The 19,490-nt window shown below is 36.3% G+C and overlaps 1 protein-coding gene across 4 annotated transcripts in view; it reads right to left on the bottom strand.

Annotated features, from left to right (window-relative positions):
• Positions 1-18,258, bottom strand: part of LOC135088644 (uncharacterized) — a 53,085-nt gene extending 34,827 nt beyond the window's left edge. For 3 of the 4 annotated variants that reach the window (XM_063983568.1, XM_063983569.1, XM_063983571.1), the window contains exons 1-2: positions 18,174-18,258; positions 16,370-16,470 (exon numbers count right to left, since the gene is read on the bottom strand). In XM_063983568.1, the coding sequence (XP_063839638.1) occupies positions 16,370-16,470; positions 18,174-18,182 (110 nt within the window). In that variant the 5' untranslated portion in view covers positions 18,183-18,258. Of the gene's footprint in view, positions 1-7,559; positions 7,843-16,369; positions 16,471-18,173 lie in introns of those variants that run through there. The other variant, XM_063983570.1, reaches the window with a different exon arrangement.
• Positions 18,259-19,490: the final 1,232 nt, after the last annotated feature.

The following is a 19,490-nucleotide window of genomic DNA, read 5'->3' as shown; positions in this document are numbered from 1 at the left end:
CACGGTCCCCGTTCTCGTCCCGCCCCTGTGCCCCCGCGTTCCGCAGGCGAGGTCTCATTTAACCGGTCATACTATAGCTCTTACGGCCGAATACTGAAACACTACTCAAATCTACCACTCAGCTGACGGGCTCCTAAATTTAAGTATCCTTCAATTTTAAATGGTATTCTCAAACGCTACTCAACGGATTTGAAGCCGTGATCAGCTAAGCAGCTCTCAAATGTTTACATAATGGCAACATTTACCAAAAAAAGTATGTTTTCATTTACACAAATGATAACTTTACGTCTTTTATCCATTACACGCAGCATCGTTTGGTTATGTATTGTCTTTTATGGAAATATACTCAATCAACTTAACATAGAACAGTTTATTTTTAGTTTCTATTATATACATATAAATCTCGTTTTATCATATAAAAAAATTAATGCTTGCATTTTTATTTAATTAAAAATGTGATACTTTTTATTGTTGAAATCTATTAAGTGGCGATCGTGGACCGAAACGTAACCACAATTGACATTTATCATTGTTGACTGACAGAGCATCAAATTGACAAATCAACAACTCTTGGAAATGCTGCTATGCGATGTCCCCTTAATCCTCAGAAATAGGCATGTTTATGTAAAGCGATTTCATAGCAGCTATTTTGGTTGTTACTTCGTGCACTATACGATGCACAGTTGGCTGTTAGATGTGGAAGATATCACCTAGTACACGTTCATAACTTCCCGTTGCGTAGAACAGTAGGGTTATAATAAGTATTTGGTCCACTGGTTGTATGGCATTTGGTGAGGGGTTTCAAAGAGCTTCCATGAATATGAATTCAGAAACAACACCGTTTCTTTAGAGACGCGGAACCTCGCTCGGAATTGCATGTCATTATAATAATATTTTTCAATAGCGTTCAGCCTTATTGCGTTCCTGCGATTAGATCTAGGTATTTCCTCGAGGCTCGAAAGAAATGATAACGATGACACACATTATTTACCACTATTTAGGTCGATTTAGGTATAAGAATAGGATTTAAGATACCGCGCAAGCACTCTCAAATTTAACAGCTGCTTAAGGCTTGGTATTTCTGCTAAAGTAGGTATTTCGCGCTGTCAAAATCTGCGCGCGCAATACTTCGCCGAAGACAGCGCGCCAAAGAGCTCTTGCGGCTACACAGTATAGAAATACGCAGTTGGTTAGGTTAGGTTGACTTCCTTCCGTTCAAGCGTCACACTCACAGCACTTTCTAATACAAATCATATCCAAGTGATACAAATTAAAATAACTTTCAGAATTTTTGGGAATATATTTTAGACTCGAATAAATATAAAATATAACTGCCAAAGTAAACACGGTTCAAAGAGGCGTGGCGTCACCCGACCTTCCGGAAATTCCGCGCCGGCCAAAAGAATTTCAAGATTACGTCACCCGACCTATCGGTAGGTACTCGGGAGCTTGAGCGATTGGAAAAACATTTTATGATCAGTTACTCGTAGTAGCGATTATTTAGAGCTTGGATAATAAATTATAGTTGTTGCAATTCACGAAACTTTGCATGTGGTTAATTACATTAATCAGTACACGCATCAATTTTGTTCAGTCTTTTTGTTTATTAATAAATAAAAATATCATACTAAAATTGCATACATATTTGTCTGTATTGGTCTGGGTGTTTTCTTTCCCTAATTTATGTATAACGTATGTACGGGGCTCTGTATCGAAAATCACTATGAGCAATAAGCATCACACACGGTTACCTGGAGTGCATTACCGCAGCAAAAAGCTTGCCATCTTAAATGAACGGTATAATATCGAGGTTTCGTCAGTACAGTTGCGAACAAAGGTGTTTGTGTAGTGTAGTTGAGTTGAGAGGTCAGATTATTGAAATAATAAAACGAACATTTTATTTTTTAAATACATTTTAAAAATAATTTACATTACAGATAATAATGAGAGGATGACATTGCAAGGTGGTGCCAATCCAGTCTTAAATCCGTTGATATATGCTGCATCTGCCATGTTTTTGGCTAAAAGATTCTTCTATCTTGCAGTTTAGACTTTTATTACAGACCTAAGACAGTATTTTTGGAAAACTTTTACGCATGGTGGAGGAAGGGACGCTCTATAGACTAAAGTCTAGAAGGAGTCACATGAACTCCAAGTTTTAAATCCGTTGACATCTGCTGCATCTGCCATGTTTTTGGCTATAAGATTCTTCTATCTTACGGCTTAGACCTTTAGCTACAGGCCTTAGACAGTATTTTTGTGAAAATTCTTACGCATGGTGGAGGAAGGGACGCTCTAGATACTCAAGTCTACAAGGAGTCACATGAACTCCAGTTTTAAATCCGTTGACATCTGCTGCATCTGCCATCTTTTTGCCTAGAATATTCTTCTATCTTACAGCTTAGACCTTTAGCTACAGACCTTAGACAGTATTTTTTATTATTTATTTGTGTCAGTGTGCTCTTCTAAAGAGTGTAAGACGATTGTATGTAGGTACTATTAAAATGAAATTTTAACTCATTGGTTTTGTCTCATATTTGAGGAATGTACTATGTATCATGAGTAGAGTCTTCGTTTAAAAGGATGCGAACGATTTAAATTTCAATAGGTAGACAAAATTGATAATTTTTAATTATCAAAAATTTAAGCTTTCTCCAGTAACACTGATATTATTATACTGTGACTCATCAAAGTCATCATTGTCAAAAATATTGACAAATCGCGAACTGTCACGGCCAAAAAACTGACACGCGTCCGTCCTCCGTAAGCGCCACCGCGCGACTGATTGAGATTGTCCAAGCCGTCATGGACGATTTTTTCCACATTTTTTAACATAGTAACTAAATAAGACGCAATATAAAAATTTCATCCGTTAAAAGCCCTCAAGTTATTTCTGAACTTTAGTTTAGTAAAAGATTTAGAATCTCAAATCGCTTATTTTAAAAATAAAACCATAAATAGAAAACGAATAGAGGTAACTTTGGGAATTTATTCTATCGAGTCAACTTCATCAAACCGTGTTTCCATCCGTTAATAGCCCTAGAAAATATCCTCAACTATGCCCAATAAAAATCTTAGCCTTTAATTTTACTGTTTAGTACCTCAAAAATGAAAAATGAAAACCTCATTTTCGCCATTTTCTCTGCTACCCGGCCTTAAGACGATTTGACAGTTGTTTGAGTAATGCTTAGATTTGAATGGCGTTTCAGTATGCGAAAATTCATTTAAGTAGCGTTTGAGTGCAACTTAATTTGAGAGGTGCTTAAAAATTGAGAACTGCTCAGATAATGTTTTGAGTATGCGAAATGTAAGTTTAGGAGCTGCTTAACTATTTGAGAAGCCGTCAAATATTTAAATGGCGTTTCAGTATTCGGCCGTTAGTCTATTTACGAATTTCAACTTTGCGACCTCGTATGGTTGCCGCTCGCGCCGCCATATTGGAAGAATGCTGCCTATAGCAGATTTTTTTAATGTTTCCTTTCGGATTAATTTTATGATAAAAAATGCTAAGAGAAACTAAAACTAGAGAAAAATTTATATTTTTGATGTCTACATAACTTTTTTGTGAAATCAATTTTCATTACTCCTAGAAAACTTTCCAGGTGAAGCCATTATTTTGTACCAAATGACTGGACTAAATAATCAAAAAACGATCCCCGATTTTATCGAATCTTGCGAAAATGAAATAACCATTAAAATAAAAAGAATTAATTTTTTTTTCTAGTTTCAGGATTTAGGAAATTGTTAAAGAAAAATGATTTTTATGGATAAGATATCGTCCATTTGCGACGACACTGTGATATATCAAAAACAGTGGTTTTCCAGAAAACGACTTTTTAACTTTTGAATGACCATAACTCTTAAAAGAAGGTTAGGATTACCTAATTGTGTATGAAACGTTTAAAGATTAACTATTAATAAATTTGAATATTTATAGTAAGACATAAATTTGCGTCTAAATTGATGAAAATATAGCGATTGAAAAAAAAAGAGACAACTTATCACATTGTTCTAGTAAAAACATAATATTTTGAAGATGGTAAGTTCAGTTGTCACGTTGAAGATGATGTAAAAAATTATATTTATATAAGTCAATATTTAGATAAAACGTTGATCTTGAAAAATTTTATTTTATTTTAATAACATTACAATCAGTAAAAATGAGGTAATTATTGGAACAGGCGAATATTTCGCTTTGTTATGTTAAATTGCACTTATAAAAATATTATCTAAGTAGACAGACAGTTGTATATATACAATATTAAGCTCACATTAAGTTTTCTTATTCTAAAAACTAATGCTTATCAAAATAAACGAAAAACTCTCAAAAGTAAAATCTCGTAAACTACTACAAAAAAAAAACACAGTACTTAAGAGAAACTGTACTAAGTAGGTATGTATGTATGCAGAAGAAAAAATTGTAGGTATTTACTAGGTTAGTAAATAGATATTTTATAACAGACTAGTTATGACAATCTAATCCTAAAATTATCAACGCAAAAATCGCCGTCCCCGGCGAATAAAATGGCAAACATGCGACATTTTGGTACCTTTTTGGGTGTTTTAATTTTTTATACTTATTTAAAATTAAATTTATAAAAGATAATTATTTAAACAATGTATTAATAGAGAAAAATAACAACCACTATTTATAAATAATGTAGCCATTTTATTGGCGTAGTTTTTCTGAAATAGTTATATAGCAATATTATTATACAAAACTATGTTGCGCCCGCCAAAGTATATTTGGGCAATAAGCGATAAAGTAAAATTCTGTCAATTGTTGATGATCTGTAATTACATTAAAACATTAATATACCTTTTTTGCAGAAAGCAAAACATAGCCAATACAGCTAAGTAACATTGAATAATTACATAATAATAAATAAATAAATATCTGGGGTCATCCAACGCATTGCTGTTCTAGCATACTTCTAGCATAATTTTGTTAGCTATCGTCTTAGATTAAGCTAATCTAAGGCTATCGTATGATAATATTAAATATTTTGCTTGTTGTGTCTGTAAAAACAGACAGTCGTATAAGTATGTTTTATTTGCACTGTATTACTAGTATTTGAACTATTCTTCAAAACGAATGTATGTTTATCAGTCTACATCTACTCGTATTAGTTATTAATATTATTAATTACCGACGTTATTGTAGCTCAAAGAGACCCTTTCACAGCGCTCACATAGCGCTGTTAGTCATGTTGTCGGATTAGGTTGTGGAATTCCTTCAGGCAGTGCATCGCCACAAATGTTTACCTTTGCTTTTTCGCATTGCTAGTCCCCATCTGTAATGATATCTGGACTTTAGTATTACTGTTTAGCGTATACAACGTGACAAGTAGATATACCATTCAATTTCAATAACATGCATTCTGCAATAACAGAACATCAACAAATGACCTACAACATATTTCCATTATAGGAAAAATTTTCATCATCTACAACGTTACTAGTTAAGATGTCCCGATGATACTTCGATTTTCTTACAAGAATAACGTGACATATAAATAATTTCTCTTTTACTTTGCTTTTTGTTTTACAAGAACATTGTGATAAGTATGACATGCCACATTGTCAAATAAAATAAAAATATTTTAAAAACTTACCTTTGTCATCAATACCGCGGTATCCTCGAGATGTCACGTTTTTCTTAAAAACAAAGAGGACCTCACATCTCAAAGCGCAGGTGGCAACTGAACTGTCACAGTGTCGAAGCTAACTATATCGCCGAACGAGCCAGCGCTATAACGTAATATTTTGTTTCTTTCTCTCATAGTATTGTTGTTTTTGGAGTAACAAATACCCTGTTTTTGGAGATAAAAGAACCCAAGATCGCGGTTCAGAATTTCGGTAAAACAAAAAATCGTATATCTCGAGATGTCACAGTGTCGTCGCAAATGGGCGATATATAAATAAAATATGGATAAGCGTAAAGAATAATAAATAAATTAGTGAAAGGAAATAGAAGGACTTTTTGGCGGAAAAGTTAAGCGTGCCTAATGTTCAGCAAGTTTGTTTGTTGTTCGTACATGATGCGGCCTGCGTTCACTCTGACACTTTGTGCTTTGAGTGTGGAAAATCCTTTACTGTGCGAATGCAACGCGTTAGCAAATTAAGGATAGGTTTGCTAGTGTCGGCATATCCGGCACCACAAGACTAGGTCCCTCTCACCTCATCTCACCTAGGCACTTAATATTCACATAGTAGAAGAATTTACAACCAACCGGCCTTTGTGGAAATCATTGGGGGAGGCCCATGTTCAGTGCAGCAGTCCTATGGCTAAAATGATGATGATGAGACATTTTTGTGGGTTTCAGTCATTTTTGTGGATGGTAGGCAATGTAAAGCAAAAGGGGAGCATAAAAGATCCCAATGGGTCAATGTGCATGTATATGTTACAGGAAATGTATGAAATCCGTCATTGTATACAATTCCTAGGAATTGTGTATAAGTCCTAAAATCACCCGGAAATGTGTGATGTAAATTATATTAGACATTTCCTAGGAAATTTACACATTTCCTAAACAGCAATCGGAAATGTAATTAAGATTTCAATGAATACGCGTGGACATACGGTGCGAGGGGAGGATATTGCATCATCCGATTACGCAGGGTCTCTATCGAATCATCAAATTTTTTGCACGCCTAGTTGTCTATGGCACACAAATTTTAAGCCTAAAATTTTTTACGCAAAATTATTTTTATTACGCCACTTTTTTTTCTCCGAAACTTAAATGGCGCTACCGCGCCGCTGCAGCTGTGTATGTGTAAGGTCGCAAGTCTAACCTTTTTTTTTTTTTTTTTTTTTTTACGGTGGTCGGAATAACCTAACCGAGACTTTGTTATCCAGCTACAGAAGTATTAAAACCTTCATGCCAATAAGTTTAATAAAAGAGATGTTAAAATTAGGGATTTCCAATACTTCAGCGTAATGTGTAACAATCGCAGCGACTAGACGCCGACTTGTCAATTTCATATTATTATATTATATAATAATAAATAGCTCGTCGTCGCGTATATGAAATTGACAAGTCGCGGCGGCGTCTAGTCGTCGCGAAGTCGCGATTGTCGCCCAATGTGCGCTGTTGACAAGATAATATGATTAAGAAAAGGATGTTTTATTTTTAACCAACTTCAACAAAAGGAGGAGGTTCTCAATTCGGTTGGTATTTTTTTTTATGTATGTACACAGATTACGCCGAGTTTTCTGATCCGATTTACAAATTCTTTTTTTGACCAATGCGAAATAGTTGACGAAATATTGTTGCAAAAACGGGAAATATTATTCAAACTATTTTCACGCCACGCTACCAACCGGGCAGCATGGAAAGCATTGGGGCAGACCTATGTTCTGCAGTGGACGTCTGATGGCTATGATGATGATGATATTTTCATGCGTAGGAAGTCGCGGACACAGCTAGTCACTAATAATTATAAGTACTCGGATGCATCACGAATTGCAATTTTATCAAAAAGTTACAATTTTTAATTAATTTTATGACGCTAACTGAAACAACTGAAGGTTTTAAAAGAAATAAATGAAAACAGACTTATTTTAAACAATTTTGTTATATTTCTTCAACTATAACCGTTTGTTAGCCGTTTAAATTTGATTAACCGCCAACCAAGCTTGCAAGTAACCCTCCTGGGGCTGATCCAGGCCCTTGCTCTGCTGTATAATCTGTACGATTATCCTTCGAAAGATCTGTCAGAGTATATGTGACGAGATACGTGTAGCCATCAGAGCCGTCGAGGTAGAATTCGCCGGTATATTCAACTGGATTTTGTAGCGATAACCTGCTGTTCTGTTTGGAAATTCCTGACAGTATGTAGCTGAAAACGATGCAGTATTAGTTTAATGTGAGTATAACAGCAACTTAAAAGAAAAAATCAAAGCCTAATAGAGACTACAATGGGTGGTCTAGCACTATTCAATTGAAATAATCTAGGCTATAGACTGCCTTAGCCACATCTTCATTCCAGACTTCTTGGACATCTTTTTAAACTTTTCGAACTTATCAAACAATTTTATTTGTACTTCTGAATAGCGAAAAGACCATGATACTGTAGATCCTGGTCCTGACAAAGAAAGTAAATCAACAAAAAACTGGAAAAAAACGATTCTTGATATTATTGAGTTAAAAAAAATATAAAAATTTAAAAAAAAATCTCAGTTTTATTGAAATTTTTTCCGTCGATAAAAATAGGTCTAGTTTCACCTATTTCATATGTGAACTTTATCAAGACTCACACTGTATGTTTGGCATACTATTCTATGGCTTAGTCTTGTCAGCGGTGGTAAACTGAATGCACCACATCCACCTAGTAAGTAATGTACAAACCTCGAGGCGTCGAGTTCTACTTTTGAAACCTCGGGGCTTCAAATAAGCGCAAACCTATCAAAAGAGCTCACGCCTTCAAAAGAGTTCGAATTTAAAAATAAACCTTCAATAAAATCTTAAAGTATAACTCAACAATATAAATGCCTTAAGTGATAAAGAGCACCGTCTATGAGTATTCTATTGCTAAAAAGCTTTACTGATTCATTAGCAGCTAGCAGTCCATCATAACTAGAGCAAAGAAAATGACTCCCGAGAGCTCCCGAGTCGCTGAGCTTCATACAAACGAAGTGAGCCCTGTAGACGTCACCGAGATCTAGACAACGAGACTCGAAGGCCTCGAACCTTGTATTACATCCACATTCTCCAACCAAAATCATTAAATAAACCTACAGGGTGTCCCATCAGTCATATAAGGCCTTAGGCCTTAACAATTCGCGCCAGTGACCAAAAGTGCCTATAAGCACAGAAATTTAAAGTAATCACAATCGAAAACTATCAAAAATCGTGGAACATAATATGTTGAAATATTTATTCAGCGACACAAAAAAAAGACAATATGGGGGTGATTCGGGTAGCCCTAGTGATGCTCTACCTCTGGGCTTCGGCTTGACATTATTTTTGGGACACCCTGTATAATAAGTACTAGGATGTATCACTAAATGCAATAAATATAACAAAAAGTTATAAATTATACATTTTTCCTCATTTTTATAACGCTAACTAGGCCAGTAGATTACAACACAAAAATAAATCAAATCGGAAATAATTCCTACAAAAGGTTTTATTGCAACACTATTTGAGCAACTTGAGCTGGAGTAATGGGCATTATTGCAATGGCAATTATGGAAACGAGAATAACCCTAAGATTAATTTAAAAACAAAAAACAAAACGCCAAACCCTTACAACATTTAGTAATATCGACTTTTAATTTACCCGTACTCTTTACGCTCCAACAACGAAATGCATTTCTAGAGTCAAAAAAGTTAAACAGACACATTTTTTATGATTATAGCCTCATAAATTAACAAAAACAAATACCTATTCTGTTAACATGTCACACGAAACTTAGGTATACAACACCTATTTGGGGCTTCATATCTGGGTGTTTAAGCTTGGGCCAAATTCCGTGCCGCTGAGTGTAATATAAATGATTCCCTTAGGTTTTTGAAGGTTAGGTTTCGGTTTGGAAGCAGTTTTTGGGCTTAAGATTTTATAGATCTTTTCTGTATGTAATTAGCATTTCATGACAAATTAATCGGAGATTTGAATATGACAAGTTACTTTAATAAGCATGATATAGGTTGCGTTTTTAGCTTCCGAAGACCTTTTATTGGACAAGAAATGATCCTATTCCTAATCTGCCTACTCCAAAATAGAATGCGGATTCTAATTATTGTCTCAATTTTTGTTTACTTTCTCTCAAATGTAGTTCAATCAATGAAAAGATTCGTTGTATGGAAACTTCCAAATATTTCTTCTGACTATGAAACTTGGCACACGATAAAAATAGGTAAGACAGATTAGAGATACAATAATCTAACAACTTTTATTACGAGAAGTTTGGTATTTTTACGTTCGTATTGCTACCCCAAAATCAAAAAATCAAAATCAAAAATATTTATTCAGTTTAGACCACAAGTGGCACTTATGAAAGGTTGTAAGGTTAACATTGTCATTAACATTTTGCACTATCTTCTACTGAAAAATTGCTCTGCAAATTTTACCCGACTGCGCCAGAAGGAGCGTCATACGGGGGTAGTATTAAGATCTTATCATGTTTTAAAAATATAAAAATAACAAACTCGTAATAAAAGTTGTTGGTAGAATATCTGTTACGGTAAATGTGATAAATGTGAAAATTATTCGGATTACTAATGTTTGGGCAAAAAACGTTTCCCAAATTAACACATCGCAAACAACGTTTCGCAAATTTTCATTTGGCAAATTCTCATTTGGCAAAACAACTTATTGCAAACTTTTAATTCGCAAATGTCGTTTTTGGCATATTATTGTTTAGCAAATTATTGTTTGGCAAAGTATGTTTTGCCAAATGTTTCATTTGGCAAAAATATTTCACGATAAACTATTTACAAAACAATTTGATTGGTACATAGAATGGAATACAAATTAGCTTGTGGTTATTATTTTGTTTAGTGGGTAGTTAATATAATTTTTTTTCTAAATAAATTTTCATATTTCATTCTTTTTATCGAAATTTCCAAATGATTCATTAACAATAGAGATGATTCTAGCGCTCGGCGGCCGCTGCCGCGGCACGGTTCGCTCGCCTTCGCGCATTAAGGGTCACTGTTCTAACCTAACCTAACCTAGTATTTTCTACAATACCTACTTTTTGCAACCATCCTATTTTCTGCAATCTCTCTGTTTTACATAAAATTATTGTGAAAACCATGACCATGTGCCTTATGCTTTGATTTGTGGGTAACGGTGGGTACTCGTAAGTATGTGAAGTGTAATTTGACCAAGAAAATTATTTGGGATATAATATTTGGCAAAATAAAACATTTGCTATATAAACATTTAACCGTGTGGAGTTGCTGGTCCTCCCATCGGTCGCGTCCCCAGGTGGTGGATAGGGGAATGCCTCCCAGATATGGGTGGTACTAGGGAAATGAAATACCTAGCGCGAACCAAAACCAGTAGGCATGGGCGTGCCTTGAGTCCAGGAAGATACGGCCTAAGGGATCTTACCCGATACAAAAGACGAAGCTGTGGATCAGTTAACCTTCAATGAAATGGCGGAAAGACAAAACAGAATACCCCAGGAGGGTACCGTAACATGCGGAGAATCCCTCCCTGAACAGTGTCGTGCCCAAAAGACAGGACAGTGTTCGGGCAGCCCCTCGGATTCTGGGGGGGGGCGATTTTCGCTTGACGACATCGACGGTAGAATCAGGTACTAAGGTAAAGGAAATCCCCAAGGCTTACATTCAACAAGTACTTAACAAGAGCGTATTTACGAACAGACAAAGATCAAGCTCTATCGGCAACTTACCCCAAACTAAAGATAAAATCGATCTATCATTAGAACAAGATCAACATGACATCACCCATATAGATGACAACTGTGAGAACACTCAGCATGAGAATTGGACGGTAATTACCAATAAAAAGCGTCTTAGATCAAGTCCTGAAACATCAAACAGATGCAAACAAACTAAATTGAACTCTTATTGGCTAAGTCAGACAATAGAAACTTCAAATCGCTATACCGAACTGGAAGTCGACCAGGAAACACCAGTAAAGGAGAGCCCTAGAGAGCCCAGACCTCCGCCTATATGTATTTGTAGACAAAGTGGCTAACATACAGCCCCTAATAAACCTACTCAATGCGCACGTATGTGACAATTATACATTAAAGGTGCTACAAAATGATAAAATTAAGATCCAACCACATAAATAGTAAAACTGTTAGAAGAAAAAGACACAGAATTCTATACTTACAAACCCAAAAACGAAAGAAATTTCAAGGTAGTCCTAAAAAATATGCACCCTACAATGGATATAGACGAGATAAAAATACAGTTACATGGACAAGGACACGTAGTTGCAAATATTTGGAACATAAAACAGAGATCCACTAAAAAACCCTTACCAATATTTATCGTGGAACTTGAGCCAAAAGCCAATAACAAACAAATCTATGACATTAAAAGGCTTATGAATTGTAATATCCACTTTGAACCACCACGACCAAAGCGTGAAATACCGCAATGTTCTAACTGCCAGCAATATGGCCACACCAGAAAATATTGTCGCAGAAAACCTAAATGCATCAAATGTGCTGGGGACCACTCTTCGTCTGCTTGTGCAATGAAAGGGAGGCTGTCTAATGTCAAGTGTGTTCTTTGTGAAGGAAACCATCCAGCCAATTATAAGGGCTGTAACGTATACAGAGAACTACAAAAAATAAAGTATCCACCTCCACGCGAAAGAAAGCCTCCAAAGGCTCCTCAAAAAGATACAGAGACAGCACCCAATCCAAGTAGTATACCAAACATGCCAAAAAAGACTTACGCCCGGGTAGTAGCCAGTAACGAAAATGCAAATTATAATAAGACAGAGACAAACTATGCTCAGGATCAGAATTTCGTCAAGGATATGATGGAGATGCTAAAACAATTGATGAACCAACTTACAACTATGAACAATCTGCTCCTAGCACTAACAAATCAAATTACACAAAAACGGAACTAAAATTAGTGATTTGGAATGCCAATGGGCTGTTACAACATACTCTAGAAGTTAAAACATTTTTATATGAAAATAATGTTGACATACTGATGATATCGGAAACTCATTTCACCAATAAAAGTTATATTAATATCCCGAAATATAAAATCTACAATACAAATCATCCCGACGGTTCTGCACATGCTGGATCTGCAATACTCATAAAATCGAATATTAAACACCATCTAGCACAGCCCTATTGCTTCGATAAAATCCAAGCAACAAATATTGTGGTTGAGAGCTGCACTGGGCCTCTGACGGTGTCCGCATTGTACTGTCCACCTAAACATAACCTAAAAAAGGCGGACTATACTGCCTACTTCAGAACTCTCGGAAATAAATTCATAGCTGGTGGAGACTATAATGCAAAGCACGCTGACTGGGGGTCGCGCGTTACCACGCCCAAGGGACGCCAGCTCCTCTTGGCGAGTCAGGAATTGCAATTGGCTGTTGTTTCATCCCGAGAACCCACATACTGGCCTACAGACAGGAAACGAGTCCCTGACCTTATGGACTTCTGTGTGACAAAAGGCATTGCGGACACACATATATCGGCTAAATCGAGCCTGGAACTATCATCAGACCACACGCCAGTTGTAATAACCCTAAAAAAAGATGCCAAGATGGCGCAGGGACAGTGCAGACTTCACAGTCTCAAAACAAACTGGTCACTATTCCGCAACCTAGTATCCTCCACGATCAACATGGGATTGCCGCTTAAAACAGATGAAGACATCATGATTGCTGTGGAACACTTTAATAACTGTGTCCAGACAGCGGCATGGGAGGCGACTCCTGAACAACGGGATTGCACTCCAAACTCTTGCCCTCAAACCATAAGAGATACGATCGCTGAGAAACGCACTGCTAGAAAGACCTGGCAGCAGACGAGATATCCCGAAGATAAGAAAAGGCTAAATTATATTACTTCAAAACTGAAACGGATACTCCTAGAATATAAAAACTCAGGCGTTGAAAAATACCTTATAAATCTAGATGCTACGCGGGCAACGGATTATTCTCTTTGGAAAGCCACCAAGAAATTAAAACAACCCAAGCTATACTCACCTCCTATACGTAGGTCAGACAACTCATGGGCCAATAGTGACATAGAGAAGGCTAAAACATTTGCCTCACACCTGAGGGAGGTTTTCAAGCCAAATGACATCGAGGGTACTTTGGACACAGTTGATGAGATTTCTAGAGCGTTGGATACACCTTACCAGCTGGACCCACCCTTGGATGGATTTACCAGGGCTGAGGTACGTGATGCTATATTAAAATTAAATCAACATAAAGCACCTGGCTACGATCTAATAACGGCTAAGGTTTTAAGAGAGCTACCTAAGGAGGGCACCGTCGTATTAACGCAGATATACAATGCAATATTGCGTAGAAATTACGTTCCACCCCAGTGGAAGATCGCCAAGATTATTATGATCCTGAAGCCAGGGAAGAGTGCTGAGGAGCCGAAATCTTATCGCCCAATAAGTCTTCTGCCGATAACCTCAAAGGTGCTGGAGAAACTGTTCCTAAGCAGATTAAACCCAATACTCAAGGAAAGGAAGCTCATCCCAAACCATCAATTTGGATTTCGGCATGGTCATGGCACAGTGGAGCAGATTCATAGACTCGTTGATGGCATATACAACTGCTTTGAAAATAAGGATTACTGCTCTGCAGCATTTTTGGATATATCTCAGGCGTTTGACCGGGTCTGGCACGAGGGCCTCCTGTATAAGATTAAGGAAAATCTACCAATAAACTTCTTTCTGTTTTTACAATCTTACTTACATGAGCGCCGCTTTTTCGTGAGCTATGGTGGAGATGCCTCGGATCTTCAGGAGATCTGTGCTGGCGTCCCTCAGGGCAGTGTATTGGGTCCAACATTATACCTACTGTTTACGTCTGACCTGCCAGTGACAGAGGGTGCAAGGGTGGGTACCTTTGCTGATGATACGGCTATTCTCGCCGTTGACAAAGTGGCCACTAAAGCTTCTGATCTTCTGCAAATAAGCCTGGACAGCATCTCGACTTGGCTTAAGAAATGGCGAATTCGAGCAAATGAAACTAAGTCGGTCCATGTCACCTATACGCTGAGGAAAGAGTCTTGCCCACCTGTTACCTTAAATAATGTTGTAGTACCACAGGCCGAGGAAGCTAAATATCTTGGACTGTACTTGGATAGACGACTTACATGGAAAAAACATATATTCACTAAGCGCAAAGCACTCGGCGTACAACTCAGAAAGTACTACTGGCTGCTAAACAGAAATTCAAAGTTATCTCTAGAAAACAAACTTCTCATATATAAGTGCATTATGAAGCCGACTTGGACCTATGGTATCCAGCTGTGGGGCACTGCAGCAAATTCCAACCTAGAGATATTGCAAAGATTTCAATCGAAGCTTCTGAGAATTATAACTGGCTCGCCCTGGTACATAACCAATGAGAGGTTACACCATGACTTAGGAATTCCCACAGTAAAGGAAGAGATATTAAAAGTTATGCCTAAATACAGAGACCGTATTCTAAACCACGTAAACGAGCTTTCAGTGGAGCTGATGAAACCGAGAGTGGTATTCTCAAGACTGAAAAGAAGAACGCCTCTAGATTTGTGTCAATAATACCTAATACGGCAAATTTCAAGCAGGACAGGGACATGTGCGAATCTGTCCTTTTATATTGACGTGGCCTTGTCATTGGACCTGGACCACAAAAGATGACTATTTATTACACATATTGCTAAATGTCCATAAAGGAGACAGATTGCATTATTTAATATATTAAAAAAAAAAAATATAAACATTTGCCAAGATGTTAATTTGACCAAATGAATTAGTTGCGAAAAGTACAGTTGCTAAAAGTTTATTTGGGAAATGAAACTTTGGCGATAAGTTGTTTGCGAGTGAAATTTGGCGAAAAGTAATTTGGCCAAACGGAAGGATACCAAATTAATCACCTTAACCTATTTGACACTTTAAATCAAAACATTATGTTATGGGCATCATGGCAAAGTAATATTATGCAAGAAACATTCCAGACTCATTATGCCAAATTATATTAATATAATTATGATATTAAAACGTACAAAATGTGCGGTCGTACACGAGCACGTACACGAGCCGGTGTTCTCTTTTATGATGTTAATGTTAGTACTAAGGTTACATTATTAAATAATCATTTATTAATGTGATTAATTTATTACTTTTACCTCGACTGTCGGTAATTATTCATAATAACAGGTAATTATTAATATATTTCAATTTCTCACATTTACCGTAACATATCTATAAACCTATTTTCATCATTCGCCAAGATTAATAGGCAGAGAGAGAAACGAGGAGTTCCGTAAACGAACTAAAGTCAGCGACATAGCCCGATGGATTAGCAAGCTGAAGTGGCAATGGGCAGGGCACATAGTACGCAGAATTGACGGCCAACTGATGAGATGAACTGATGGAGCACCAAGGTTCTGGAGTGGAGGCCACGTACAAGAAAACGCAGCGTGTGACGTCCACCCACAAGGTGGACCGACAACCTGATAAAGGTAGCAGGAAGGCGCTGGATGCAGGCCGCTACCAACCGTGCGATGTGGAAGTCATTGGGGGAGGCCTATGTTCAGCAGTGGACGTCCTGTGGCTGAAATGATGATGATGAATAGGCAGAGGAATTATTTGTGATACAAAAGATTCGTTGATCGAACTAATGAGGCAGCGATGTTTAACTTACATGGAAGTCGGTTAAAAATAATTCAACTTACAAATTATTTAAACTATTTATCCCAGGTGATTTGATGCTTTCATCCCGTGGACCGCCGGCAGGCGCTGCCGCTCTCAGCGCCACTAAACTCAGTACGATTATCTGAAATTAAATAAGAATTTAGTTAAAATTTTATGGTATTTTCTATCGTCATTTAGGCTGGGTTGCACCATTTAACTTTAACTTTGACAAACGTCAAAAGTCTGTCAAACTCCATACAAAATGCACCGGTTATCGTCATAGTTACCGTTAAAGTTAGGTGGTGCAACTCAACCTTAGACTAACTTCTGTGTTAACAGAAATCACACCAAAAATATGTTCATGTAAAATGTTGCTAAGACGAACCGTAAGGCCTTCACACTTATTTATTTATTTATTTAAACTTTAATGCCAAAATAAATTTGTACATAAGGCGAACTTAATGCACTAACTAAAGCATTCTCGACCAGTTTACCTTTGGGTTGAGCAAAAAAGAAATTTGTAACACTTCACTGTGATAAAGTTATAAAATCATCTCATGTAGAGCTAAGCTTCTAACTCTACATCTTGGTCAAAATATGGCACGACCATTTGTAAGGGTGTTTGTTACTCTTTCTCGCAAAAACTACCGAACGGATTTTGGTGTAACTTTACAGTACATACGAATAACATAATACAATTTATAACAATCGAGAACAAACTGAATTTCACGCGGGCGTAGCCGCGCGCATAAGCTATTAAATATTTATTTATAAAAAATTAAGTTGTATTAGGTAATAAATAAATCCGTGACATTGACAGAGGGGCGCCACCGTCAATCCCGGATTGCTGGTTCCGATTTTTGCCACTTTGGAAACTATACATATAGTTGGACGATGGTGGCGCCCCCCTATCAATGTTTTGGTGGGACAGTTCAGTGTAGTTCATCTATATGTAGTTCATCTTAGCAATAAAACACTGACTAGACTTTGACGCTTGACGTTGAATATTTTTTACTTTTACTTTCTAAATATAGTGTTAATCAGCAAATAATTAAGTACTACAACTTTACTTGGACATAGTGAAAGAGGCCCTATCTGTTAATACTATTTCACAATTTCAATATTTTTAAGTAATGTACTTAAATTGTGTTATTATTACTGTTTATTACATTATAAGAAACATAGTAACTAAGTATTAACTATGTAATAATGATACATAATGATTAGGTAATAAATGTGTATATTATTTTCTTTTCATTTTTAAGCTAGGGGGTGCCTTAAACACCCAACTATCTTTGTTTGCAATTTTCATGATAACCTTTAAATAACTTTGGGCGCACCAACTCTTGTATGACACCCATCCTGGAACCTTTAGCCTGGCTTGTTCCCACGGAGAGATCCCGTTTTTTGCAGGATCCCTGTGTTTTAATTTTAAATTACACACAAACAGCCCGTTTGCAATGTCCCGCAAAAAACCGATACGTTCGAATTTGTAATTCTAATTTCAAACACACATATTATGTGTTCACTTTTCACGCGACAGTCCATACTGCATTACTGGATCCCGCAAAACTAAATAGCCGTGGGAAAGAGCCCTAAGGTGTATGATCTTGTTGGTGGTCCAGATTTCTAATACTCGTATATCAAATTCTTGTGTCACAGTGTTTGTAACAAAACTCCTCCGAAACGGCTTGACCGATTCTTTTGAAGTTTTGTGTGTACCTGTAATCAGTAGGTCTAACAACAGAACGATAAGTATTTTTCACACCCCTAGATGTAAAATTTTAATAACATTTACTGGGTCAGCTAATAAATAAACAAATACTTAAGATTCTGATTACTTACCAGCTTCATTTATATTTTTGAGGTTGTCTTTCGCTTAAATGTACAGTTTGAAATGATGGCTCAGTTTATAAGGCCACGTATTATAACCACCTGAGAATTCATTATAAAATATTCATAAAGCTATGAGCACACGATGGGGCCGCTTGAAGGCTGCATTTTGCAGCTCGGGCGCAGCCATCGCGTATATAAATAATATGCCTATCACTAACATCAGGTCTAAAAAAACTTCATACATTTTTTTTTCTTAGACCAGTTCTGAGGCTATCTCGATTCGTGACCTCGTGATCGCTTCGCTACATCACCAAGTGACTTACAAAACAGTCGATGTGAACAATTTTATCGAATCGAAATCATAGGCTAGTAGAGTCATGTTTTTAAATAACGGGGTTATACAGTGTGAGTCACGTTAAAGTGTACATATGAAAATAGATGAAACTAGACCTGTTTTTATCGACAAAAAAGAGGTCAAAAATTTTTTGAGTTTTTTTTTTAATTTTTTATAGAATTTTTTTTCTTCCAATTACTTATTGTAAAGAAAACGTAATAACTTTTAAACTAAGCGGTAGATCCTGATAAAATAAAAACAGTAATAATGCTAAATAACAGGCGATACTAAAAAAATACATAAAATACACAAAAAAGTACAACAAATAATAAAAAATGATACTTTTTGAAAAAAATCTGCTTTAAAATTCGTGTTTTTTTGGTTATTTGATAAATTTCTCCAAAAAATGTCCCTATAACCGGTGATTTTTATTATTTTTTATTGTTCTCAACCGTATTATCTTTGTAGAACCAAAAATCGCATGTCTCTATCCCTATCACAACATTTGCTATGATCGTTTGAACAAAGGCCTGCCACAACATTATTCTCCGTTACAGGTAGAGACAATTTTAATTTTAACTAAAATGCTTATTTTACTTCGAAATCTTTTGTTTTTATTTGAAATCTAACTTGTCTTTATCAAAATTACAAATCTAGAGCCATTTTCAGTTTTGTTGTTAACGAAGCGTTGAATGGCGCGCCCGGAGAGGCTTAGTTCAAACGATCATTGCAAACGTTGTGATAGGGATAGAGACATGCGATTTTTGGTTTTACGAAGGTAATACGATAGAAAATAATACAAAGTAATAAAAACCACCGGTTATAGGGGCATTTTTTGGAGAAATTTATCAAATAACCAAAAAAACACGAATTTTAAAGCAGATTTTTTTCAAAAAGTATCATTTTTTATTATTTGTTGTACTTTTTTGTGTATTTTATGTATTTTTTTAGTATCGCCTGTTATTTAGCATTATTACTGTTTTTATTTTATC

This window comes from Ostrinia nubilalis, chromosome 4 (genome assembly GCF_963855985.1).
Source record: "Ostrinia nubilalis chromosome 4, ilOstNubi1.1, whole genome shotgun sequence".
In the NCBI taxonomy this organism is placed as follows: Eukaryota; Metazoa; Arthropoda; class Insecta; order Lepidoptera; family Crambidae; genus Ostrinia; species Ostrinia nubilalis.
This window is presented reverse-complemented; position numbering and strand designations above follow the sequence as displayed.